The 26,360-nt window shown below is 37.8% G+C and overlaps 1 protein-coding gene and 3 long non-coding RNA genes across 4 annotated transcripts; all 4 read left to right on the forward strand.

Annotated features, from left to right (window-relative positions):
• The first annotated feature begins 30 nt into the window (after nt 1-30).
• On the forward strand, nt 31-15,681 carry LOC133300473 (uncharacterized). The gene is made up of 3 exons (XR_009750063.1): nt 31-67; nt 352-426; nt 15,285-15,681. It is a non-coding gene; the product is annotated as an uncharacterized LOC133300473 (long non-coding RNA).
• LOC133300484 (uncharacterized) lies at nt 2,067-11,637 on the forward strand. Its single transcript, XM_061500043.1, has 7 exons — nt 2,067-5,198; nt 5,415-5,939; nt 8,307-8,991; nt 10,445-10,836; nt 10,919-11,020; nt 11,141-11,272; nt 11,353-11,637. Exons 1-7 carry the CDS (start codon nt 2,067-2,069, stop codon nt 11,635-11,637), a joined length of 5,253 nt encoding a protein of 1,750 aa, XP_061356027.1.
• Nucleotides 15,682-19,219: 3,538 nt separating the features above from the next.
• On the forward strand, nt 19,220-20,647 carry LOC133300466 (uncharacterized). The gene is made up of 3 exons (XR_009750062.1): nt 19,220-19,298; nt 19,583-19,657; nt 20,381-20,647. It is a non-coding gene; the product is annotated as an uncharacterized LOC133300466 (long non-coding RNA).
• Nucleotides 20,648-24,312: 3,665 nt separating this feature from the next.
• On the forward strand, nt 24,313-25,743 carry LOC133300458 (uncharacterized). The gene is made up of 3 exons (XR_009750061.1): nt 24,313-24,393; nt 24,678-24,752; nt 25,477-25,743. It is a non-coding gene; the product is annotated as an uncharacterized LOC133300458 (long non-coding RNA).
• Nucleotides 25,744-26,360: the final 617 nt, after the last annotated feature.

Genomic DNA, 26,360 nt, shown 5'->3' on the forward strand with positions numbered 1-26,360 from the left:
GTTTGAGAGTTTCTACCTCCATGGAAGCTTGAGGAACACTCATTCCTCTATTGTGTGATCATTGGTGGTAAGTTTCCACTCTCTTTCACATGATTCTTGGAGATTTGCATGAGTTTAGGGTTAATGAATAGTGTTTTAGGGTTTTTATGAAATGTTGAGTAGATTGGCTATGTTCAAGGAAGAATGAGGCTTAGAGTATGTTGTGAAAAATGCTAGGAATGACATTTAATCGGTAGAAATGAGTTTATAGTGTTATTTTAGTATGCTTTGATGTTTGGAGAAATCTAGGCTTGGAACTATGGATTTCCTTGCATTGTTAGCATTGTTTGATTGTATTCCTTGTGTTGATAGGATTGAGGCAAGAGGACCAAGTGGAGTGACCAACCCTTGGGGTTGTGTGCAATTGAGGAAAGCTCAAAGAGCAAGGTAAACCTTTGGACCTTGTGGTTGATCCCATTGAGTGTTCCACCATACTCCGTTGAGGAGAAATGGTTTATGAGATGTGATTGTAACTGCGCTTAATATCATAATGCGATGTTAACAAACCGGTTCTAGAACGGGGTGTTACAAAGGCCTTATAAACTCCACATTAGTTGCACATACAACCAATGTGGGACTATATATCTCAACACGCTCCCTCACACAAGAGCCCATGAGTTTGAAGAGTGGACAATGCAACAGGCCCAGCCTACCTGTGCTAAGAAACGCTACAAGAGAAAGTGGGGGGCGGCGAGGCTCTGATACCATGTGAAGAACCTTGGGATACACCACCCCAAAAGCTAGCTCAAAGGGTGGGAGTGCCCAAGGCCTTATAAACTCCACATTAGTTGCACATACAACAAATGTGGGACTATATATCTCAACAAAAGCCAATAGTATTTTACGTTTGGATGTAATATTTGAGAAGTACTTTTAAGTATAAATGTCATTTGGATGTAGCTTGTTTGATTATTTTCAGGATAATAATAATAATAATAATAAAACTTTTTATGATTGCTCAAAGCTCAAGTGGATCAGGATTGGGATCAAAGTCGAGGCATTCTGGAAAAGAGTAGAAAATTTAGAAAAGATTGAGGTAAATATATGTGTTTAACTTCCTTTCCAATTCTATTTAACAGCATTTCATTGTGTTAATACAATTAGTATGTTATAACTAGAATATGTATGTTCCACAAGAATATTTATTATAACAATTACCACTTTTAGGAAAAATAATACTATGAATAACTTATGGACTAGTGATATATACTAGGGAGTCGGTTTACAATGTCTGATATTTCCTCACTCATGAATAATATCAATTGTCGATATTTTAATTGAATAAAATTTTAAAAGAAACAAGGCATAGAAGAAGAAGAGGAGGAGGAGGAGCCAGTGGCAAAATGAATAGAGGCTAAGGTGGAGCAGACTCGGGAGAGAGAGAAAGGTTGAGTGGCCTCAGAACATGAGAGAAATTAAAACTTAATTCATCAAACAGGACATCCTGTGAGATACACGAATGACCAGGGGAGGACAAGCACTTATAACTTTTGTGAATTGAATAATAAACAAGAATTGTTCACTAAGTGGAAAGTGTTCAAGCTTGTGTTTATTTTAAGGATGAAGAAGTACTGGACAACATAAACAAGCAAAATCTTTAAAAAAATTATAATTTAGGATCAGATCAAACAAATGAATGAATGAAATGTGCTGACTTGGAGTCCTGTGGGAAGATAATTGTTTAGTTAGACTACAATTTGAAATGCATGAGTCCAGAATTTTGTGGTATTAGTTGTATTGCTTATATTATTATATTTAGTATATATTTTTATGAGAAATGCTATATTTACAAATTTTTGTTTACAAACTTGAGTGTATTAGGAGGAGTACAAAAATAGAGGAATGCATTTTCGGAAGTACCTAGGCAAGTTTATAAATAAAAAGTTTATAAATATAACTTGTCCTCGTATTTATACAAATTTAATTTAACGGTTAAACCCATAATTTTATACATGCAATTGGATAATTTCTATAGGAAGTTGTGGTAAATATTTATGACTAACTTTGATGTATTGAATTTGATCTAGATGGCCGATATCCCGAATGAATTAGCAAAGAAGGGTTTGGAGAAATTGATGGACTGGGCAATTGGAGAAGCACGATATATATGCTGCTTCACATCCATTGTTGCGGACTGTGAAAAGGAAAAAGAAATATTGGAAGCAAAAGTTAAGGCTGTGGGGCAACGTGTTGATCAACTCAAAAGAAGCTCACAAGATACTCCAGCTGATGTCACTTCTTGGGACAAGCGAGCTGATAAGCTCATTCAAGAGGACACAAAAACAAAAAAGACATGTTTTTTTGGATGGTGTCCTAATTGCATATGGCGATATAATAGGGGAAAAGAACTGGCCAATAAAACAGAGGATGCTAGAAGAATCAATCAAGAACTTGAAAACTTGAATATTACAGGACTCACTCCTCATCTCCTGGGCGTTGAATACCATTCTTCCCAAGATTACATTTCTTTTAAAAGTAGAGAGTTGATATACAATGAACTTTTGGATGCACTGACAGATGACAACTATATAACTGGATTGCAAGGGATGGGCGGCACTGGCAAAACAACATTGGCAAGAAAAGTAGGTCAGGAACTCGAGCAATCGAAACAATTTGATCATGTCATTGATACTACAGTGTCATATACTCCTGACATAAGAAAGATTCAAGATGATATTGCTGTACCCTTGGGATTAGCATCAGAATTGAAGGATAAGAGCGAATCAGAGCGATGCAAATTACTGCGAAGCAGATTAACCAATGGTGAGAAAATTCTTCTAATATTGGATGACGTATGGGAAAATACTGTGGAGCATATCAAATTTGAAAAAATAGGGATTCCAAAAAGCGATGATCACAAAGGTTGCAGAGTTCTTCTAACCACACGCGATCTAAACGCATGTCGCTCATTGGGATGTGAGAAGATAATTGAACTGCAGCTCTTACCAGAGGATGAGGCATGGACCCTGTTCGAAAAGCATGCTCATATAAGCAGTAGTACACCTAAAAGTTTGATGGATAAGGGACATGAAATTGTCAAAGAATGCAAAGGGTTACCAGTTGCAATTGCTATTATTGCCAGTCGTTTAAAGGGCGAACAACGTCAGGTACAGTGGAATGCAGCCTTAATATCCTTGCAAAAGCCCATGCATGGTGTTAATAAAGATTTGAATGAAATTTATAAATGTTTGTGGTATAGCTATGATAATATGAATAATGAAGAAGCCAAGAGATTGTTCCTCTTATGTTCTGTTTTTCCAGAAGATGAAGAACTTCCCACTGAAGTTTTAACTAGATTTGGCATAGGAGCGGGTCTTTTTGGGGAAGTTTATGACAAATATGATGATGTTCGAATCCAAGTAGCCGTTGCCAAAAATGAACTCATAGATTCTTGTTTATTGTTGAAGGCTGAGGGAGGACGTGTGAAAATGCATGACTTGGTTCGTGAAGTGGCTTTATTAAAGGTTAACAAAGAGATACGAGCAGTGAATCTGTCTGGCAAACATAAAAAATCATTGGTTGAAAGTGAGAAGGGTATGAAATATTTGTTATTGGAAGGAAACGAACATGATGTGTTTTCCTATAGGTTTGATGGTTCTGAACTTGAGATTCTTAAAATCAACTGTATGGTTGAAGAAGACTCGATGGAAATGCCAAATTCATTCTTCGAAAATATGGCAAAGCTTCGAGTTTTGTATTTATCATGTCAACATTGGGGAAGGCCTCTATCATTGCTACAGTCAATCGAGTCATTGACGAATATTCGATCTCTATTCCTTGAAAGATTGAGATTAGGTGACATCTCTATTTTGGGAAAACTACGAAGCCTTGAGGCTCTTGATTTGGTTTATTGTGAAGTGGTCGAATTGCCACGTGAAATTGCAGAGCTAGAGAGACTTAGATTGCTGAACTTGGATGGCTGTGAAATTGAAATGGATACTACATTTGATGTGATTGAAAGATGCTCATCACTAGAAGAATTGTATTTCACTAAATTCAAGGTTGACAGCTCATCAATTCATAAGAAAATAACCTTGCCTGCATTGCAAAGGTATCATATAAGAGATGGGTATGATGATGAAACATACGATTCAGTGTCAAAATATGTGTGTGCTTCATATATTGATACTTATTTCTCTGAAGCAACATTCAAGTATCTGGTACAAACAACAGAGATTCTTAAGCTAACAGGAATTGAGGGGGAGTGGAGAAATCTCATACCTGAGATTGTTCCGATAGATGACGGTATGAATTATCTTGTGAAACTTCGTTTGGAATCCTGGTCAAAATTACAGTGTCTAATTGACACTAGTCATATTAATTTTTCGGAACAAAACTTCTTCTCCAAGTTGGCTGTACTAGAACTTGATGAAATGGAAAATTTGGAAGAACTAAGCAATGGTCCTCTTCCCTTTGACTTTCTGAAGAGTTTAGAGACGCTACTCATCAATGACTGTAATGGTTTGGGAAGCATATTGTTAAAGAGCAAGCTAAACCTCTACAATCTTAAGACCATCAAATTGTGGCATTGCCCGAAATTGGTAACCCTATTTCAACTGCTGACTTCACAAAGTCTACTGCGATTGGAGGAATTAGAAATAATGGGCTGTGAGCAACTGGTAAACATAATAGCAGATGAAAGAACAGGGGAGAACTTGGGAGATGAAATAGTTGGTGTTGATAATGGTAATAAAAGAAGAAACAGTCACGCCCCAATGTTTTCAAATTTGAAAACTCTTTATATCTCATACTGTCCCCTCTTGGAATTTATAATTCCGGTCCTTTCTGCTCGAGACATTCCTGCACTGGAATCTATCACTATAGAATATTGTGATGAGCTGAAATACATATTTGGCAAATACCAACATGAAAATGAAGAGCTGGATTTGCATCAAGAGGTAAAGGATGTCGTACTTACTTCACTGGACAAAATGGAGCTCACTGGCTTGCCAAATTTCATTGACATTTTTCCAGAATGTTATCATCCCAAGCGTTCATCCCCGAAGAGGTCATCTTCCAAGTCACAAATGCAATCAGACCCCATGAAATGCAATATCTTCCCTTGGACTCATAAATATAGACACAAACTGAGGAGTACCACAAGTGCTCAAATTCCATTGGTTTCCAAGGATCAACTGCAACACAGCTCAATCTCATCGGTAACCCTCTCACCTTCTTGTGTTATCTTTTGGTACTTTCTCTTTTTAATAGATAGTACATATCTTATATTTATAGGTCCTTTTCATATTAAACATCCTAATCTTGAAGATTACTGTTAGCATTATATTATGGATTTAATGTAAGCCTGTTTTTAGGATTTGTATCAGTTCTATTAGTTTTATTTAGAACCTTTTTTTGTTGGGATTATATTACAGGCATCAAATCACCTTTGGGAACGTGCTGAATGTCTTTCAAAACAACCACAGATGTTGCGCAATATTAAAGAGATTGATCTCTGGGATCTTTCAAAGATAGAATCTGTGTTTATCATGTCTAATGCCCCAACAATGATGTTGGAAACTTTGACAATTGAGTATTGTGATAATTTGAAGCACATAATAATAGACACCGGAGATGACCGTGGTGGCAATAATTGGGGCGATGTGTTTCCGAAATTGGAAAAAATCTTGGTGAAACGTTGTGAGCTATTGGAATCTGTATTTGGACACTATCCTCATGATCATCAAAACCAAAGTGAGATTCACCTTCAGCTTCCAGCTTTGAAATTTCTCAACTTTTTCAAGCTGCCAAATTTAATCGGCATTTGTTCTAAAAACTACTCCACATCGTTGCCACTTCTGACTGAGTTTACACTCGGCGAATGCTCCCAGTTTAGCATTAAATCATTTGGTGATTTGTCCGTTCATGATTCAAGAGAATTGGGTAGCACAACCATCAAGGTACCCCTCTTTCCATAAATCTTTGCTGTTTGTGAAATTCATCAAGGATTTCGATCTTACTCAAAGAATGTCATCGGATCGCAAATGTTAATTTGTTAAAGATCGATTTCAAAAATAAAAATCTAGAAAGACCGTATTAAATATCAGGGAAAATGGGAACATGAATGTGGGATCGAACCCACCATATAATTGTATCCTTATGTTTGTGTAAGAATTTTAAAAATCATTTAAAAAAGACAAGTAATTAGGATTAATTAAGAATATGAAAATCATATTAATGCGATAGTAAGGAGAAATTCCTAACTTCCATAGAATTTAAAGAACATGCACACATGTTATCAAAAAAAAAAAAAAAAAAGAACATGCACACCATACCAAAAAAAAAAAAAAAAAAGAACATGCACAAATTGAGATAGGCATAGGGCCGGCAAAATGGGCTGAGCCCGCCGGGCTGGCCCGCCCCGCCTGCCAAATGGGGCGGGCTGGGTTGAGTCTTTTAACCCACCAGCCCGCCAAACCCGCCCCGCCAAACCCGCCAGCCCATATGGGTCAGCCCGCCAAGTCATTTTTTTTTTTTTTTTTTAGGTTACCCAATTGTTATGTAGCTCCGTATCTTAGATTTCTCTGCTTGCAAGTGGCTTTTTTGAATTGTTGTGGACTGCTCATACAACACTTTGTTACTTGTTTTGTTATTCTATTTTATCCTGATATGATTTTATTTTTTTATTATTATTTTTGGATTGAAAGATGCATATTTATATGCAGATTATTAAACACTGATCTTCTTGGTTTCATAAGCATATTAGGATTTTATACAGATTTTTGTATGCTTTTATGCAGATTTTTTTATGTGATTTTATGCAGAATTTAATTTTTTGTATTTTATTTTTTTATTTTTTTTATTTTAGGCGGGCTGGCCCGTAGCCCGCCAGCCCACTCATAAAACGGGCCGGGTTACTCAATTCAACCCATTTTGTCAAAACGGGCCGGGGCGGGCCAGCCCATTTTGGACGGGCTAGCGGCGGGCCGGGGCGGGCCGGGACGGGCTGGCCCATATTGCCAGCCCTAGATAGGCATAAGTAAGGCATGATGGTTTTAACAAAAAATTTAGAGAACATAAAGTTATCATATTCTATTGGTTCATCAAATAACGAAGAAGAATATGATATGATAATCCATCAAATATATCTTGTACGCTTTATCCTAACCATCAAACAGGCCCATAATGTTCTAATTTGCCATTAATGTATTGTTGTATGCATTAGGATTTCCTTTTTGTCAATATTTCATGTAATCATATTTAAAGTAAGTCTATGTCTGGCAAATGTTTGTGTGCTCATTCTAGTAAAAGTAATTGGAATGGAAAAACTCAAACGATTATCTAGCAATTCAGTGTGTTTCTTACCATGACTACTTAAAATCGAATCTTAGATAATACAAAAGAGAATTGATTTTTCTGAATGTGCTAGGCTAATATGGGATCCAAGTGAAGCTAATCTCAACCAGTTAAACAGATTTTTATGTTTAGGGTTCTGGTATTTTGGTCGGTTAAACTGATTTTTAAATTGTTATATCATTATAGTAGTCTTAAAGTTTAATCCATACTAATAGAGATTCACTTAACCCATTTTAAAACATGAATATTTTTCGAGTCAAAATTATCGAAATTTTTTATTGCTAATTAAATATTAATTATATTCAAAATTTTAGGCTATGGGTGAAATTATATAAATGATTTGTGCCATTATTTATGTAAGAGTCAACACGTTGCATGTAACATAAAGGATTTCAAGATATTGAAGAATCCTTACAATTTCGTTATAGGTTAAAGTTGGTTCATTTTAAAGTTATTTTCTTAATGATAATGTATTTTCTTTTCACGTGAAAGTTGTAAGTCTCTTAGTAATTAAACTGTGATTCTTAAAACCAACGAAAAATGAAACTCCATATATTGGTTCTTAAAGCCATGATTTGTAGTTCTTTTCTATAGTTTTTTCATGAGAAAAGAATGCATAGAGCCTTATTTAACTTCGTGTATTGATCAGATAATTTTTGGAATTATCATTCTAACAATTAGCTAGTATCTCATGTATTGTATAAATAATTTTAAATTTGGATAAAATTTTAAAATAGAAATTAAGAGAAAAATATCTAAAAATTATTTTAAAGATAGGAAAAAGGTGTATGCATAATTAGTTCAGGTAAATATAAAAAATATAGATTAAAAAAAAGTGTTTCAAGTTAAAATATAAAAATGTTGTTATCACATTTATTACTAACTTATTTTATTTCTAATATGATTTTGAAATTATCAGTAGTAGAATGCTAATTTTATTTATGTGATTATATTGTATTTATTTATTGTAGGATTTGAGTGGAAACGTGCGATCTTTTCTCACTTTGGAAAAACCCAAGATATACAACTCCAAAGAAATAAATGAACAACAAATGCAGTTACGATTACAAAAATTTCAGTTGGGTGATCAGCCTCAGATGACCTATATTTTTGTGGGTCCCAAAAATTCTTGTACCCTCCAAAACCTTGAAGAGTTAACAATTGCGCGATGTGAAAAATTGGAAGTAATCTTTTCTGCTGCTATTTTAAGATACCTACCACAATTGCATAAACTAATCATAACAGAATGCAAAGAATTAAAGCAAATCATTGAAAAGGATGTGGAATATCACAAAATGTCCAATTTTCTCTCTTCAAAGATAGGCTTCCCAAAGCTAACAATACTTGTGGTAAATAAATGCGACAAACTGAAATGCATCTTCCCTGTCTCCACATCTAAAGAGTTTCCCAAGCTAGAGAATGTGATAATAAAAGAAGCATATGAGCTAGAGCAAGTATTCGAATACGAACAAAGTGATCAGAAAGTTGAGCTTCCAAATCTGAAATTTGCAGTATTTGTCAAACTTCCAAGCCTCTACCAGAGGATTGAATTCGAGACTGCAATAAGTCTTTTCATACAGAGTTGTCCAAAACTCTCTTTGACTTCAACAACAACTATCGACAAGGTTCAAAGGCTTACTAGATATGTTATCAAAGGTACACTTTATACACTTTTTTTTAATAATAAAAAAAAAAGCTTGACATGCTCGTTCTACATAATTACATTGCTTGGAATCATAAAATATAATGCAAAATTTGATATCTCTGTCATGGCAAATTCTTCCAAATGTGAACCCCTATCATGGAGTACTTACAAAATTTTGGACAATATATGCTTCTATTTTTGTTATTTTTATCAGAATTTACATAGAATATTAATTAAATTTATAACTTCTCTCCTTATACATAATTACATAAAATGCATCTAAAAAATACATGTAATGCAATGAAGTATCAACAAATTAAACTTTCAATTTATCAATTAGTTTAATGGAATTTAACATTTATAAAAATAACTACTTATTAATACAAGTGCTTCACCACTAATATGTTAATAAAGTATATACATGTGCATTACTTTTTATGGGGCTACTGTCTCAAGTTTTAAAAAGTCAGTTTTAAACCGGCAATTAGAAGGATCATCTTATATCAGTATAAAAATTGCAAGGTTATAGTTACAATCTTTTTTTCTTATAACCTCTTACAACCATATCTTATCACCGTTGATTTTCGTCAATCAACGGTTATCATTTTAGCAAATTAAACTCATTAATTAATTATTAATTCACAATAAATGATAACCGTTGATTGACGAAAATCAACAGTGATAAGATATGGTTGTAAGAGGTTGTAAAAAAAAAAAGGTTGTAAGTATAACCTTCCTCATATAAAACTAAGAACTTTTATGCCTATTAATTGATTGGAGATAAAAGTTCAAATAAACCGGCAATTAGATACAAATATAATTAAGATTAAGTTGATACCTACCCTTTTAATTGATTACAATGAGCTACAATTTTTTTCTTTTTTTACTTGGAAAATAGAAGTTTTAAACCATTAATAATCTAGTAAGTGGAATGGAATTCTTAAAAAGGTGATCTTACTTGTTTTAATATTTTATAGTAAATTTTTCTCTACAATTTTTGTCAAACCATTCTTATAAAATGTATCAAAAAAAATTTCGCTCTGGCCTCTATGTTTAAGGATTTAATAAACTGTTCATAAAAGTTATTAACTTTACTCACAAAGGACTTACAGATAAATATCTCTAGAGTTATTCTTTAAGAATTAAAAACAAAGAAGTTGTTTACTATTCGAGATATATTAAAGTTATTCATATATCTTCACCTTCATGTATGTGTCTTGAACATTTTTATAATTTTAAACTGTTGGATTGAAGTATATAAACAATTCAAGCTCTTAAATAGAAGTTTAGACATTAACTAATAGAAGCTCTATTATTATATGAAAGATAAAATTATGCAAAAATTTTAATTATTCGGTAAAGATAGACAAATAATTTTATACCTTCACTGCTTGTAAAACAAATATAAAAAATCTTATGAGTTACTGGATGAAGGAGTTGTTGATCTATAACACTTTATTATAGAATTTGGCGATTGGTTTCTCAAGCGCGTGGCAGAAGACATGGTTGATGAACTTGATGAAGAAGATTCTAATAATAAAGATACCATCAATCAAAATCCAATTGCAGAAATCACTGAAGAAGTTTCAGTTGGGCCTGATGTTCAAGCAGCATCCGGGTGTGAGTTGATTTGTTCACATGTCGATACTGATCAACAAGAAGATGACATTGAATCGAATGAGTTCCTTTTTGTGGAGACAAAAAGCAAACAATCACTTGAGGAAGAACAAGAATTTGTTGAGAAAGTTCCTGGTTTAGAGATTCCAACAATAACAATATCACCAACGGATTCAGAAGTAATTAGAAGGCCATGTCCAAGTCCATTGGATATCCCTCTACATGAATCACATTCACATGTGAGCCCACTTCAAGGTCTTCTTATTAGTATTGGAGGAAACTATTGATTGTTCATGACTATTACTTATGCGCTCTTTACAGGAGTTGGTGGATGAACAAAACATGGTAGAACCATGTTTGATGAACCAACAACACCTACTTGGAGAAACTGACATTACCTTTAAATCTCTTCAGGGAAATAATGTAATACCACCTCACCATGTTCATCATGCAAAAAAACTTAACAGGAAATCAATATGAATAGTACTTCCGTATACTTCTTATAAATATATTGCAACTTATTTTCATTTCTATGTTCTACAGTTTCTCAAAGAAACGGAGGATCAAGCCATTCAAAAGGATTCTACATCAGAGAAAACTGTAAAAGAAACTCTGTCCACTGATTCAGAAACAAGAAGCACATCACTAGGACCATTACTTCCTCCTCAAGAGAAGGCATTCCCTTGTTATGCTTATTATTATTTTTCAATGGATGTTTACTCCATACTTCAATTATTGTTTTTGATTTTGTGCAGAGTATTAAGAGAAGTGTTGAAGGAGCTACATCAGCGAATTCTATGACACCAACATCTTCAACTCATTCAGAATCAGTTAGTTCATTACCAGGAACATTAGTTACTTCTGAGCATAAAACACATTCGCCGGTAAGCTTATTGTATGCAAATGAGCATTCAAATATGTTCCTCTGCTTAAACCTAATGCTGCCATGTTTCCAAATCATTAATTGCACCAAGGGATTGGATTTAAAAGAATCCATGTTTGAAACAACTTTGATGGAAGAAGAAGAATTGAGGTGTTGAACACTAGCTTGAGCTAGAGAGATAAATCTTTTTGAATATGCCATTATCACACCCATAATTTACTGCTACTGCTAACACCTATAATTTACTACTACTGCTAACACCTATATCCAAAGTTGGATAGAGGGGGATAAGATTGTTGCTTAGTAAATGTTGAGTCTTAACACTAATTCTTTTTGTTTTCTTATTCTTATCTTCTTATTCTTCCCATAGTGAAATCAGGCTCGTCCAAACTGAAACATGAATTGTTGAATACAGTGAGGCTGACTCTATAAAGTCTTAGGGGATGATAATATAGTTTGTATATTTGAATGTGTAGGAAGATGGTGATGGCCAAATAGCCACACCTTCTTTTTCAGGTGTCACTACCGAGCCTCCTACCACAAAAGATGTTGATATCAGAGACTCTCCGGAAACTTCTGAGTTGGTGGTTGCCCTTACTAAGACTCATGATCCAGGTGAAGACTCTTGCATCTACTTTATTTCCTTTTGTTACCTCGTCAAATTTTTATTTTGAACTCTTTCCTATCCCATCTTTTGTTTAGTTTCATTACATGATAATGCTTCCATGAAAGTGAGCTCAAACATTGAGGAACATATTTCTAACTATAAAGAATTAGGAGGTTCAGAATCTAAGCCTTCTCGTATTGCATCCAAATCTCCTTCAGTTCCATTTGAAGGTATTTTCTCCCTTTCTTTTTACTTTTTATTTATGTATTTATTAAATTATTTGCTTAGGATGCTTAGTTATTCTTTACTTCAATTCCAGGGAACCCTTGGCAAAACATGAAAGAATTGAACTTTGCTTCTCTTGTCACATGGGAGCTTGAGCAATTGGTCTCCAAGAAGCGTTTGGCTTCAGACAACCTGTCATTGTTGGCTGATTTTCTAGTGAAGCATCCTTCTGTTTTCTTAAACAATGCACTTAGTGATAGATACAAGGGTTATGCATATGACTGCCTGGCTGAGCTATTGAAATTCCTTCAAACCCATAGTGTGTTGGATGTTTTGGGATCAAGCCACTCTGATTTTGTGGAACTATTACAAGATGTGCGCAGATTTGCTTTTGATAAGGACTGGTTGGATGATCTTGAGAGACGTGCATTGTTTCCTGGTTTACAAGTCTCTCAAGATGCACTGAAAGAATTATTGGAATCAAAGCGTATTTTGACTCAACATGTAGAAGATCTCAAACATCAACTAGTGGAGAGTATCGTTCAACAGGAGGCACAAGTTTTAGAAGCCACGACTGCTTTGAGCAGCCCACTTGGCTATTAGACTAGTTTTCCTTGTGTTTTTATATTGCTGTATTTTCTATTGGAATTGTGCTCTTTGGATGTTTTCTTCATTCATAATATTAAATTAACCAAAATATTCAAACAATTAACTCCTTACATTATAACATTACAATGATGAAATATATTTGGGAATTTGAAGATAAAAATACACTTATTTTCGGTCCATCTTGTAACATCCCCGTCTCGAGCCGGTTCAATTAACATACATATGATACAAACAGAAATAGCGGAAGACTTAACTTACGAAAATACGAGCTAACTTTTTCTTTAATCCTTTTTCACATGACATATCACATTGCATACTTCTTCCAATTTAATTCTTATTTGATGGAGACGAAAATCGGACAGAGTAACCTCCGTAAATCGGACAACTGGGGATTTGCAAATCCCACTATTAAGGTACCCTGATAGACAATTTATACAGTATATACTTTCAGACATACCAGATATCCATATAGGATCATATACCCATCCATGGGCGCATGCATAACTTGGTTCTGTGCCACTATGTCTAACAACATGCAATTCAACACAAACATAAACTGAATATTACATCATCATATCAACATGCCTGAATACTCAAATGTACATGCATCCAACTGAAAGACATGTACAAAATATATACAGGCCATATACAAAATAAAGGATCAGATATAATATCCCAAACTTAAGCATTTAATTGATTAATTTTAATTAAATAATTAAGCATGTTTTAGTGAGTAAAATTAAGTAAAAGACTTAATTAAATGAATCTGAGTCACTTAGAGTTAAAAAGTGTACTCAGTGAAAATTAAGGGGTATAAATGGGTACTGGCGAAAGTACCCAAAATATAAAAATAAAAATAGTAATATTCCTAGAATAATATTCCAGACTTTTGGGTAAAGTTTGGTAATTAATGGAGTTGAATAGATAGACGAACCAATACCCGCTTAAAGTCACTTAACCTATGTTAAGTGACTAAAGAACAAAGAAGAACCCATTTCCCCCCATTGCCCGTCGACAGCAAACAGAAAGGAGGAGAAGAGAAGAGAGGGAGAAGAGAGGAAGAAGGAGGGAAAACCTAGTGGGAGCAAATCCCAACCGTTTTGGGTGATTCAAAAGCCTAAACTACTCTAAATCTTCCCCTCTTTCATAATCCTAGCTTGGTTTTGAGTGGGAGTCCTTGTGGAGAGAGATATTGGTCCCCAAAGATTCGCCCCTTTTGAGAAGTGTGGGGTTTTGGGAGTTTCTACCTCCATGGAAGCTTGAGGAACACTCATTCCTCTATTGTGTGACCATTGGTGGTAAGATTTTAACCTTTGAACCTTGTTTTCTTGGAAAATTTCATGGTTAGGGTTTAATGAATAGTGTTTTAGGGTTTTTATGAAATGTTGAGTAGATTGGCTATGTTCAAGGAAGAATGAGGCTTAGAGTATGTTGTGAAAAATGCTAGGAATGACATTTAATCGGTAGAAATGAGTTTATAGTGTTATTTTAGTATGCTTTGATGTTTTGAGAAATCTAGGCTTGGAACTATGGATTTCCTTGCATTGTTAGCATTGTTTGATTGTATTCCTTGTGTTGATAGGATTGAGGCAAGAGGACCAAGTGGAGTGACCAACCCTTGGGGTTGTGTGCAATTGAGGAAAGCTCAAGAGCAAGGTAAACCTTTGGACCTTGTGGTTGATCCCATTGAGTGTTCCACCATACTCCGTTGAGGAGAAATGGTTTATGAGATGTGATATGTAATTATGATAGTGATTGTATGCTCATGCATTGATACATGTTATGATTGATTGATGATTATTGGTTGATGTTTGATTGTTTAAGAGTAATTGAGGAATGATTATAGAAGTAGCAATAATGAATGAGGTAATGGTTGAGGATTGTGATTGAGGTTATGAGTGATAGTATTATGATGAGGATGATTGGTAGGAACTTCCCTTAGAAACAGCCCTATGTGGATCTCCATGTGATTAGAGCCTAAGAGGAACAACCCTATGTGGATCCCTCTTGGAGGTTCCTAGATTGAGGAAAGGACTTCCCTTGGAAACAGCCCTAGGTGGATCTCCATGTGGTAAGAGCCTAAGAGAAACAGCCCTTTGAGGATCTCTCTTGGAATAGATTGAGGAAAGGACTTCCCTTGGAAACAGCCCTATGTGGATCTCCATGTGGTAAGAGCCTAAGAGAAACAGCCCATAGTGGATCTCTCTTGGAAGTCCATGTGATGCTTGTGGATAAGAATGTGTTAAGCTATTATGATTATGTGTACATCAAAGTGAACCTTAGGGTGGAGTGATCTCCAAGGACCTCTGGTTTACTGTGATATATTCGTATATCTCACCCCGTGTTGTGGGGCATCATTTCAGGTACTGATAGAGGTGAGGTTGATCGAGGCAAGAAGCGTGAGTAGACTGTACCTGATAGCTGGACATGTTGAGTTGCATGCCATTTAGCATTGCTATATGTATATTTTGATGCCACATGATGTATTTTGGAGGACTTAGTGCATGATCATTGTAGTAGTAATGGGTATCTGATACAGGGTTACTTGCTTTGATCATGTTCATTTTGTAGCTAAGTCCTTTGGCATGTATATGAGATTTGTAATTAAGACATGATGTAATATTGTAAGTAATGAAGATATTGGTGTATGATGCTTACTGTAAGTTAAATGCATGAATGTATTTTTATGTATTGGATATGTTGAGCTGGAAAGTCAATTAGGTACCTTGTGCTAAGTTGGGAAACGTTGAGAAAACAAAGATTATGCTGCCCAATTTCCGTTAAATCAATGATGAGAGGATGAGAGTTGAGCAATGATATAGGGATATCACAAGCTTGTTAAATAGGTTGTAAAATGTGTAGGATTGATTCCCCAAGAAAGATGCATGAAAAATATGAGTATAGGAAATTGCCCAGAAGAGGGGGCTTAAGCCTGCAAATGGAGGCTTAAGCCTGCTCAGGGGGCTTAAGCGCCCATGAGGGGGCTTAAGCGCCCTGATGCACCTGTGAAGACCAAAAGCTTTCTGTCGCATGGGGCTTTAGCGCCCAAAATGGGGGCTTAAGCGCCCAGGTAGCGCGCTTAAGCGCCCTGGAGCGAGCTTAAGCGCCCTTGGTGGCTAAAAATTGTAAATTCCCTCTGTCTGTGGGCGCTTAAGCGCCCTGGAGCGAGCTTAAGCGCCCTGCCCGCGTAGTTTTTCAGCATACACCTGAGTTAGTAAAATTGTCATAACTTGAGCTACAGAGCTCCAAATGAGGAGCGGTTTGAAACCACGCGTAGCTAACGAAGAAATCTACAATATAGTAGAAGTTGGGAAATAAATAAGAAGTAAATTAATGGTTTAAAAATGGAATAAGAACATGATGTTAAGCTTGGTTTATCTGATTCCGCAAAGTAATATGGTTATGATCACGCAATTGGGCATTATAAATTCGGCATGTTTTAAAATGAAAAATTTAACCGGATTTTAATTGAACCCATGTGATTGTAACTGCGCTTAATATCATAATGCGATGTTAACAAACCGGTTCTAGAACGGGGTGTTACATTTTATGGTATCAGAGCAGTTTCGTTGGGAATAACTGTTAGCTATTGTTGAGTATGCTTAGTGTTTGATGCTTTATAGTTGTTTTAGTACTCTGTATGATTATTGCATTTGTGATCACTAAGTGTGGGCCTGATCAACTCACTTCTTTGTGTAACATGTGTAGTGACATGACGAGGAACCGAAACAACCCCGGACCATCAAACACCAATGCTCAGCCAGAACCTGTTTTGGCTGCTCTTGTGAGGCCCAGAAGTGGCCGTGGGGCAACGGGCGTACCGCCTGATCCCGTGGCTGAAGCTCTTGCAGCCGTTCAGAGAGAGTTGGCTGCTAGCAGGCAAGCCAATGAAAATTTGTTAAAGACAAATGAAGACTCGCGGACTGCTATGGCCGCGATGATGACCGAGTTGAGGACGTTGAGGGGTCCTAGGCCCGTGAACCGGCAACCCACTCCTCCGCCTCACACTGCTACGCCTTCTCCTCCTCCTTCACAGGAAGAGGGTGTAGCGGGTAACAATGAAGGTGAGGCTAGCCACCATTCTGATAGTCATAGCCATCACACTGAGGTCCGTCAACCACGTGTTGAGCGTGTTGACGAGCATGAAGCTGAAGAAAGAAGATTGATGGCTTTCCGAAAACACAAACCTCCTTCTTTTAAGGGAGGTTATGAGCCAATGGCGGCTGCGAAATGGCTCCAAGCTATGGAGAAGATATTCAGGGTGATGAGATGCCCTGACGCAATGAAGTTAATCTACTCTGTTTATATGCTGGAAGAGGAAGCGGAAGATTGGTGGACCAATACCGTGCAGCCATTAGAAGCTGAAGGCCGGGAAATCACCTGGCGGTTGTTCGAGACATTGTTCTTGGATAACTATTTTCCTAGGGAGGCTAGGGAACAGAAACAGAATGAGTATAACGATCTCAAGCAAGGGTCGATGACAATTGACCAATATTTCGCCAAGTTCAATGAATTGGTGAAATATGCTAACTATGGGAGAGCCTTACCCATTCCGGCCGAGATGACCTCTAAATTTCAATGGGGTCTAAATGAGAAGATGTCTCGAAAGATGTCAAATTGTGACATCCGAGAGTTTAGTAGATTCGTGAACCAATGCCGGAAGGTGGAAGAAGTTTATGGTGTGCTGAAAAGTAAGAAGTCTTCCGAGGCACAAGCATCTGGTGCTAGTGGAGCAACTGGCTCTACTTCAGAAAAGGGTAAGAAGATGGATGACAGGAGTATTAAAGAAAGATTACAAGCTAAACAATCTGAGGAAAAGTTTAAGAGAAGCGGGAGTCAACAGAGTTGGGACAATGAAAGACCTCTTGTGCCCCAGTGTGACAACTGTGGGAGGCATCACAAGGGCGTTTGTTTGATGGGTCAAAACGTATGTTTCAAGTGTGCTAGACCTGGTCACTATGCGAGGGATTGTCCCCAGATCGTGGGACGAGTTGCTCATGTGCAAGTGGTCTATGACCCTTCAGCAGCGGCAAATGTTAGCACTTCGACCCAACCCCAGCTAGAGAGGTTCCCACGCTTGACGGGAGGTATGACGCATGTAGATTAATATGACATGCATAGTTTATTGAGGTTGGAGCCACACATGCTTAGACTATGGACTCAATTATGATTGTGTGATTCGTTATGTCTAGTAATTAAAGACTAGACTATGTATTGATTGCTAAAAGATGGTAAATTGTATGCAATGACCTTTCCATGGATGTAGTGGTATTACCTCCATGAGGATAGTATCCTATGAGATAGAGAATTCTCATGAAAGGTCTAGATTGAGGGGAACTTCCCTTGGAGTTAGCCTTCGGGACCTCCTTGTGGTCAGATACCTAAGAGAAACAGCCCATAGCGGATCTCTCTTGGAAGTTCCATCAGATGAGATTTTATGTATGAGGTTATTAGTAGGACCGCAGAAGGTCAGGGTTAAATATCAAGTGAATAGGTATGACCAATGAGGAAAATGAAAGATAAAAGTGCTGGAACATATTAGTATCACCTAATTATAAAACATAGATTGAATCATGAATGAAACATTTCATCTTATGATAAGATGATGAGGAAAAGAGGAACTGATTAATAGGGTAACTTCGGGAACACAAGAAGAGTTCTCCGATAAATCCATAGATGATTGAATGAGTGGTTTTGTCGATTTTGAGGACAAAATCGTTAAAAAGGTGGGGTGAATATAATACCCCGAACTTAAGCATTTAATTGATTAATTTTAATTAAATAATTAAGCATATTTTAGTGAGTAAAATTAAGTATAAGGCTTAATTAAATGAATCTGAGTCACTTGGAGTTAAAAAGTGTACTCAGTGAAAATTAAGGGGTATAAATGGGTACAGGCGAAAGTACCCAAAATATAAAAATAAAATAGTAATATTCCTAGAATAATATTCCAGACTTTTGGGTAAAGTTTGGTAATTAATGGAGTTGAATAGATAGACGAACCAATACCCGCTTAAAGTCACTTAACATAAGTTAAGTGACCAATGCAACAAAAGAAACCCAATTGTCCCTCCCCAACCCGTCGTGCAGAAGAGAGGAAAAGAAGAGAAGAAGGAGAAGAGGGGAAAAGGAAGAGGAAAGGAGAGGGAGAACCCTAGGTGGAGCAATCCTCAACCAAATCCATCCGTTCAAAAGCCTAAACCACTCTAAATCTTCTCCTCTTTCATAATCCAAGCTTAGTTTTGAGTGGGGAGCATTGTGGAGAGGGATATTGCCCCTCAAAAATTCGGCCCTTTGTGAGATTTTGGGGTTTTGGGGGTTTCAACCTCCATGGAAGCTTGAGGAACACTCATTCCTCTATTGTGTGATCATTGGTGGTAAGTTTCCACTCTCTTTCACATGATTCTTGGAGATTTGCATGAGTTTAGGGTTAATGAATAGTGTTTTAGGGTTTTTATGAAATGTTGAGTAGATTGGCTATGTTCAAGGAAGAATGAGGCTTAGAGTATGTTGTGAAAAATGCTAGGAATGACATTTAATCGGTAGAAATGAGTTTATAGTGTTATTTTAGTAGGCTTTGATGTTTGGAGAAATCTAGGCTTGGAACTATGGATTTCCTTGCATTGTTAGCATTGTTTGATTGTATTCCTTGTGTTGATAGGATTGAGGCAAGAGGACCAAGTGGAGTGACCAACCCTTGGGGTTGTGTGCAATTGAGGAAAGCTCAAAGAGCAAGGTAAACCTTTGGACCTTGTGGTTGATCCCATTGAGTGTTCCACCATACTCCGTTGAGGAGAAATGGTTTATGAGATGTGATATGTAATTATGATAGTGATTGTATGCTCATGCATTGATTCATGCATTGATACATGTTATGATTGATTGATGATTATTGGTTGATGTTTGATTGTTTAAGAGTAATTGAGGAATGATTATAGAAGTAGCAATAATGAATGAGGTAATGGTTGAGGATTGTGATTGAGGTTATGCGTGATAGTATTATGATGAGGATGATTGGTAGGAACTTCCCTTGGAAACACCCTATGTGGATCTCCATGTGGTTATAGCCTAAGAGGAACAGCCCTATGTGGATCCCTCTTGGAGGTTCCTAGATTGAGGAAAGGACTTCCCTTGGAAACAGCCCTATGTGGATCTCCATGTGGTTAGAGCCTAAGAGGAACATCCCTATGTGGATCCCTCTTGGAGGTTCCTAGATTGAGGAAAGGACTTCCCTTGGAAACAGCCCTATGTGGATCTCCATGTGGTAAGAGCCTAAGAGAAACAGCCCATAGTGGATCTCTCTTGGAAGTCCATGTGATGCTTGTGGATAAGAATGTGTTAAGCTATTATGATTATGTGTACATCAAAGTGAACCTTAGGGTGGAGTGATCTCCAAGGACCTCTGGTTTACTGTGATATATTCGTATATCTCACCCCGTGTTGTGGGGCATCATTTCAGGTACTGATAGAGGTGAGGTTGATCGAGGCAAGAAGCGTGAGTAGACTGTACCTGATAGCTGGACATGTTGAGTTGCATGCCATTTAGCATTGCTATATGTATATTTTGATGCCACATGATGTATTTTGGAGGACTTAGTGCATGATCATTGTAGTAGTAATGGGTATCTGATACAGGGTTACTTGCTTTGATCATGTTCATTTTGTAGCTAAGTCCTTTGGCATGTATATGAGATTTGTAATTAAGACATGATGTAATATTGTAAGTAATGAAGATATTGGTGTATGATGCTTACTGTAAGTTAAATGCATGAATGTATTTTTATGTATTGGATATGTTGAGCTGGAAAGTCAATTAGGTACCTTGTGCTAAGTTGGGAAACGTTGAGAAAACAAAGATTATGCTGCCCAATTTCCGTTAAATCAATGATGAGAGGATGAGAGTTGAGCAATGATATAGGGATATCACAAGCTTGTTAAATAGGTTGTAAAATGTGTAGGATTGATTCCCCAAGAAAGATGCATGAAAAATATGAGTATAGGAAAGTGCCCAGAAGAGGGGGCTTAAGCCTGCAAATGGAGGCTTAAGCCTGCTCAGGGGGCTTAAGCGCCCATGAGGGGGCTTAAGCGCCCTGATGCACCTGTGAAGACCAAAAGCTTTCTGCCGCATGGGGCTTTAGCGCCCAAAATGGGGGCTTAAGCGCCCAGGTAGCGCGCTTAAGCGCCCTGGAGCGAGCTTAAGCGCCCTTGGTGGCTAAAAAATGTAAATTCCCTCTGTCTGTGGGCGCTTAAGCGCCCTGGAGCGAGCTTAAGCGCCCTACCCGCGTAGTTTTTCAGCATACACCTGAGTTAGTAAAATTGTCATAACTTGAGCTACAGAGCTCCAAATGAGGAGCGGTTTGAAACCACGCGTAGCTAACGAAGAGATCTACAATATAGTAGAAGTTGGGAAATAAATAAGAAGTAAATTAATGGTTTAAAAATGGAATAAGAACATGATGTTAAGCTTGGTTTATCTGATTCCGCAAGGTAATATGGTTATGATCACGCAATTGGCTATTTTAAATTCGGCGTCGTTTTAAAAAGAAAAACTTATCTGGATTTTAATTGAGCCAATGTGATTGTAACTGCGCTTAATATCATAATGCGATGTTAACAAACCGGTTCTAGAACGGGGCGTTACATTTTATGGTATCAGAGCAGTTTCGTGGGTAATAACTGTTAGCTATTGTTGAGTATGCTTAGTGTTTGATGCGTTAAAGTTGTTTTAGTACTCTTGATGATTATTGCATTTGTGATCACTAAGTGTGGGTCTGATCAACTCACTTCTTTGTGTAACATATGTAGTGACATGACGAGGCACCGAAACAACCCCGGACCATCAAACACCAATGCTCAGCCAGAACCTGTTTTGGCTGCTCTTGTGAGGCCCAGAAGTGGCCGTGGGGCAACGGGCGTACCGCCTGATCCCGTGGCTGAAGCTCTTGCAGCCGTTCAGAGAGAGTTGGCTGCTAGCAGGCAAGCCAATGAAAATTTGTTAAAGACAAATGAAGACTCGCGGACTGCTATGGCCGCGATGATGACCGAGTTGAGGACGTTGAGGGGTCCTAGGCCCGTGAACCGGCAACCCACTCCTCCTCCTCACACTGCTACGCCTTCTCCACCTCCTTCACAGGAAGAGGGTGTAGCGGGTAACAATGAAGGTGAGGCTAGCCACCATTCTGATAGTCATAGCCATCACACTGAGGTCCGTCAACCACGTGTTGAGCGTGTTGACGAGCATGAAGCTGAAGAAAGAAGATTGATGGCTTTCCGAAAACACAAACCTCCTTCTTTTAAGGGAGGTTATGAGCCAATGGCGGCTGCGAAATGGCTCCAAGCTATGGAGAAGATATTCAGGGTGATGAGATGCCCTGACGCAATGAAGTTAATCTACTCTGTTTATATGCTGGAAGAGGAAGCGGAAGATTGGTGGACCAATACCGTGCAGCCATTAGAAGCTGAAGGCCGGGAAATCACCTGGCGGTTGTTCGAGACATTGTTCTTGGATAACTATTTTCCTAGGGAGGCTAGGGAACAGAAACAGAATGAGTATAACGATCTCAAGCAAGGGTCGATGACAATTGACCAATATTTCGCCAAGTTCAATGAATTGGTGAAATATGCTAACTATGGGAGAGCCTTACCCATTCCGGCCGAGATGACCTCTAAATTTCAATGGGGTCTAAATGAGAGATGTCTCGAAAGATGTCAAATTGTGACATCCGAGAGTTTGGTAGATTCGTGAACCAATGCCGGAAGGTGGAAGAAGTTTATGGTGTGCTGAAAAGTAAGAAGTCTTCCGAGGCACAAGCATCTGGTGCTAGTGGAGCAACTGGCTCTACTTCAGAAAAGGGTAAGAAGATGGATGACAGGAGTATTAAAGAAAGATTACAAGCTAAACAATCTGAGGAAAAGTTTAAGAGAAGCGGGAGTCAACAGAGTTGGGACAATGAAAGACCTCTTGTGCCCCAGTGTGACAACTGTGGGAGGCATCACAAGGGCGTTTGTTTGATGGGTCAAAACGTATGTTTCAAGTGTGCTAGACCTGGTCACTATGCGAGGGATTGTCCCCAGATCGTGGGACGAGTTGCTCATGTGCAAGTGGTCTATGACCCTTCAGCAGCGGCAAATGTTAGCACTTCGACCCAACCCCAGCTAGAGAGGTTCCCACGCTTGACGGGAGGTATGACGCATGTAGATTAATATGACATGCATAGTTTATTGAGGTTGGAGCCACACATGCTTAGACTATGGACTCAATTATGATTGTGTGATTCGTTATGTCTAGTAATTAAAGACTAGACTATGTATTGATTGCTAAAAGATGGTAAATTGTATGCAATGACCTTTCCATGGATGTAGTGGTATTACCTCCATGAGGATAGTATCCTATGAGATAGAGAATTCTCATGAAAGGTCTATATTGAGGGGAACTTCCCTTGGAGTTAGCCTTCGGGACCTCCTTGTGGTCAGATACCTAAGAGAAACAGCCCATAGCGGATCTCTCTTGGAAGTTCCATCAGATGAGATTTTATGTATGAGGTTATTAGTAGGACCGCAGAAGGTCAGGGTTAAATATCAAGTGAATAGGTATGACCCTTGAGGAAAATGAAAGATAAAAGTGCTGGAACATATTAGTATCACCTAATTATAAAACATAGATTGAATCATGAATGAAACATTTCATCTTATGATAAGATGATGAGGAAAAGAGGAACTGATTAATAGGGTAACTTCGGGAACACAAGAAGAGTTCTCCGATAAATCCATAGATGATTGAATGAGTGGTTTTGTCGATTTTGAGGACAAAATCGTTAAAAAGGTGGGGTGAATATAATACCCCGAACTTAAGCATTTAATTGATTAATTTTAATTAAATAATTAAGCATATTTTAGTGAGTAAAATTAAGTATAAGGCTTAATTAAATGAATCTGAGTCACTTGGAGTTAAAAAGTGTACTCAGTGAAAATTAAGGGGTATAAATGGGTACAGGCGAAAGTACCAAAATATAAAAATAAAATAGTAATATTCCTAGAATAATATTCCAGACTTTTGGGTAAAGTTTGGTAATTAATGGAGTTGAATAGATAGACGAACCAATACCCGCTTAAAGTCACTTAACATAAGTTAAGTGACCAATGCAACAAAAGAAACCCAATTGTCCCTCCCCAACCCGTCGTGCAGAAGAGAGGAAAAGAAGAGAAGAAGGAGAAGAGGGGAAAAGGAAGAGGAAAGGAGAGGGAGAACCCTAGGTGGAGCAATCCTCAACCAAATCCATCCGTTCAAAAGCCTAAACCACTCTAAATCTTCTCCTCTTTCATAATCCAAGCTTAGTTTTGAGTGGGGAGCATTGTGGAGAGGGATATTGCCCCTCAAAAATTCGGCCCTTTGTGAGATTTTGGGGTTTTGGGGGTTTCAACCTCCATGGAAGCTTGAGGAACACTCATTCCTCTATTGTGTGATCATTGGTGGTAAGTTTCCACTCTCTTTCACATGATTCTTGGAGATTTGCATGAGTTTAGGGTTAATGAATAGTGTTTTAGGGTTTTTATGAAATGTTGAGTAGATTGGCTATGTTCAAGGAAGAATGAGGCTTAGAGTATGTTGTGAAAAATGCTAGGAATGACATTTAATCGGTAGAAATGAGTTTATAGTGTTATTTTAGTATGCTTTGATGTTTGGAGAAATCTAGGCTTGGAACTATGGATTTCCTTGCATTGTTAGCATTGTTTGATTGTATTCCTTGTGTTGATAGGATTGAGGCAAGAGGACCAAGTGGAGTGACCAACCCTTGGGGTTGTGTGCAATTGAGGAAAGCTCAAAGAGCAAGGTAAACCTTTGGACCTTGTGGTTGATCCCATTGAGTGTTCCACCATACTCCGTTGAGGAGAAATGGTTTATGAGATGTGATATGTAATTATGATAGTGATTGTATGCTCATGCATTGATTCATGCATTGATACATGTTATGATTGATTGATGATTATTGGTTGATGTTTGATTGTTTAAGAGTAATTGAGGAATGATTATAGAAGTAGCAATAATGAATGAGGTAATGGTTGAGGATTGTGATTGAGGTTATGCGTGATAGTATTATGATGAGGATGATTGGTAGGAACTTCCCTTGGAAACAGCCCTATGTGGATCTCCATGTGGTTAGAGCCTAAGAGGAACAGCCCTATGTGGATCCCTCTTGGAGGTTCCTAGATTGAGGAAAGGACTTCCCTTGGAAACAGCCCTATGTGGATCTCCATGTGGTTAGAGCCTAAGAGGAACAGCCCTATGTGGATCCCTCTTGGAGGTTCCTAGATTGAGGAAAGGACTTCCCTTGGAAACAGCCCTATGTGGATCTCCATGTGGTAAGAGCCTAAGAGAAACAGCCCATAGTGGATCTCTCTTGGAAGTCCATGTGATGCTTGTGGATAAGAATGTGTTAAGCTATTATGATTATGTGTACATCAAAGTGAACCTTAGGGTGGAGTGATCTCCAAGGACCTCTGGTTTACTGTGATATATTCGTATATCTCACCCCGTGTTGTGGGGCATCATTTCAGGTACTGATAGAGGTGAGGTTGATCGAGGCAAGAAGCGTGAGTAGACTGTACCTGATAGCTGGACATGTTGAGTTGCATGCCATTTAGCATTGCTATATGTATATTTTGATGCCACATGATGTATTTTGGAGGACTTAGTGCATGATCATTGTAGTAGTAATGGGTATCTGATACAGGGTTACTTGCTTTGATCATGTTCATTTTGTAGCTAAGTCCTTTGGCATGTATATGAGATTTGTAATTAAGACATGATGTAATATTGTAAGTAATGAAGATATTGGTGTATGATGCTTACTGTAAGTTAAATGCATGAATGTATTTTTATGTATTGGATATGTTGAGCTGGAAAGTCAATTAGGTACCTTGTGCTAAGTTGGGAAACGTTGAGAAAACAAAGATTATGCTGCCCAATTTCCGTTAAATCAATGATGAGAGGATGAGAGTTGAGCAATGATATAGGGATATCACAAGCTTGTTAAATAGGTTGTAAAATGTGTAGGATTGATTCCCCAAGAAAGATGCATGAAAAATATGAGTATAGGAAATTGCCCAGAAGAGGGGGCTTAAGCCTGCAAATGGAGGCTTAAGCCTGCTCAGGGGGCTTAAGCGCCCATGAGGGGGCTTAAGCGCCCTGATGCACCTGTGAAGACCAAAAGCTTTCTGCCGCATGGGGCTTTAGCGCCCAAAATGGGGGCTTAAGCGCCCAGGTAGCGCGCTTAAGCGCCCTGGAGCGAGCTTAAGCGCCCTTGGTGGCTAAAAAATGTAAATTCCCTCTGTCTGTGGGCGCTTAAGCGCCCTGGAGCGAGGGAAATAAATAAGAAGTAAATTAATGGTTTAAAAATGGAATAAGAACATGATGTTAAGCTTGGTTTATCTGATTCCGC

This window comes from Gastrolobium bilobum, unplaced genomic scaffold (assembly GCF_033153095.1).
Source record: "Gastrolobium bilobum isolate Gb01-03AN ecotype WA unplaced genomic scaffold, APGP_CSIRO_Gbil_v1 utg9749, whole genome shotgun sequence".
NCBI classification, from domain to species: Eukaryota; Viridiplantae; Streptophyta; class Magnoliopsida; order Fabales; family Fabaceae; genus Gastrolobium; species Gastrolobium bilobum.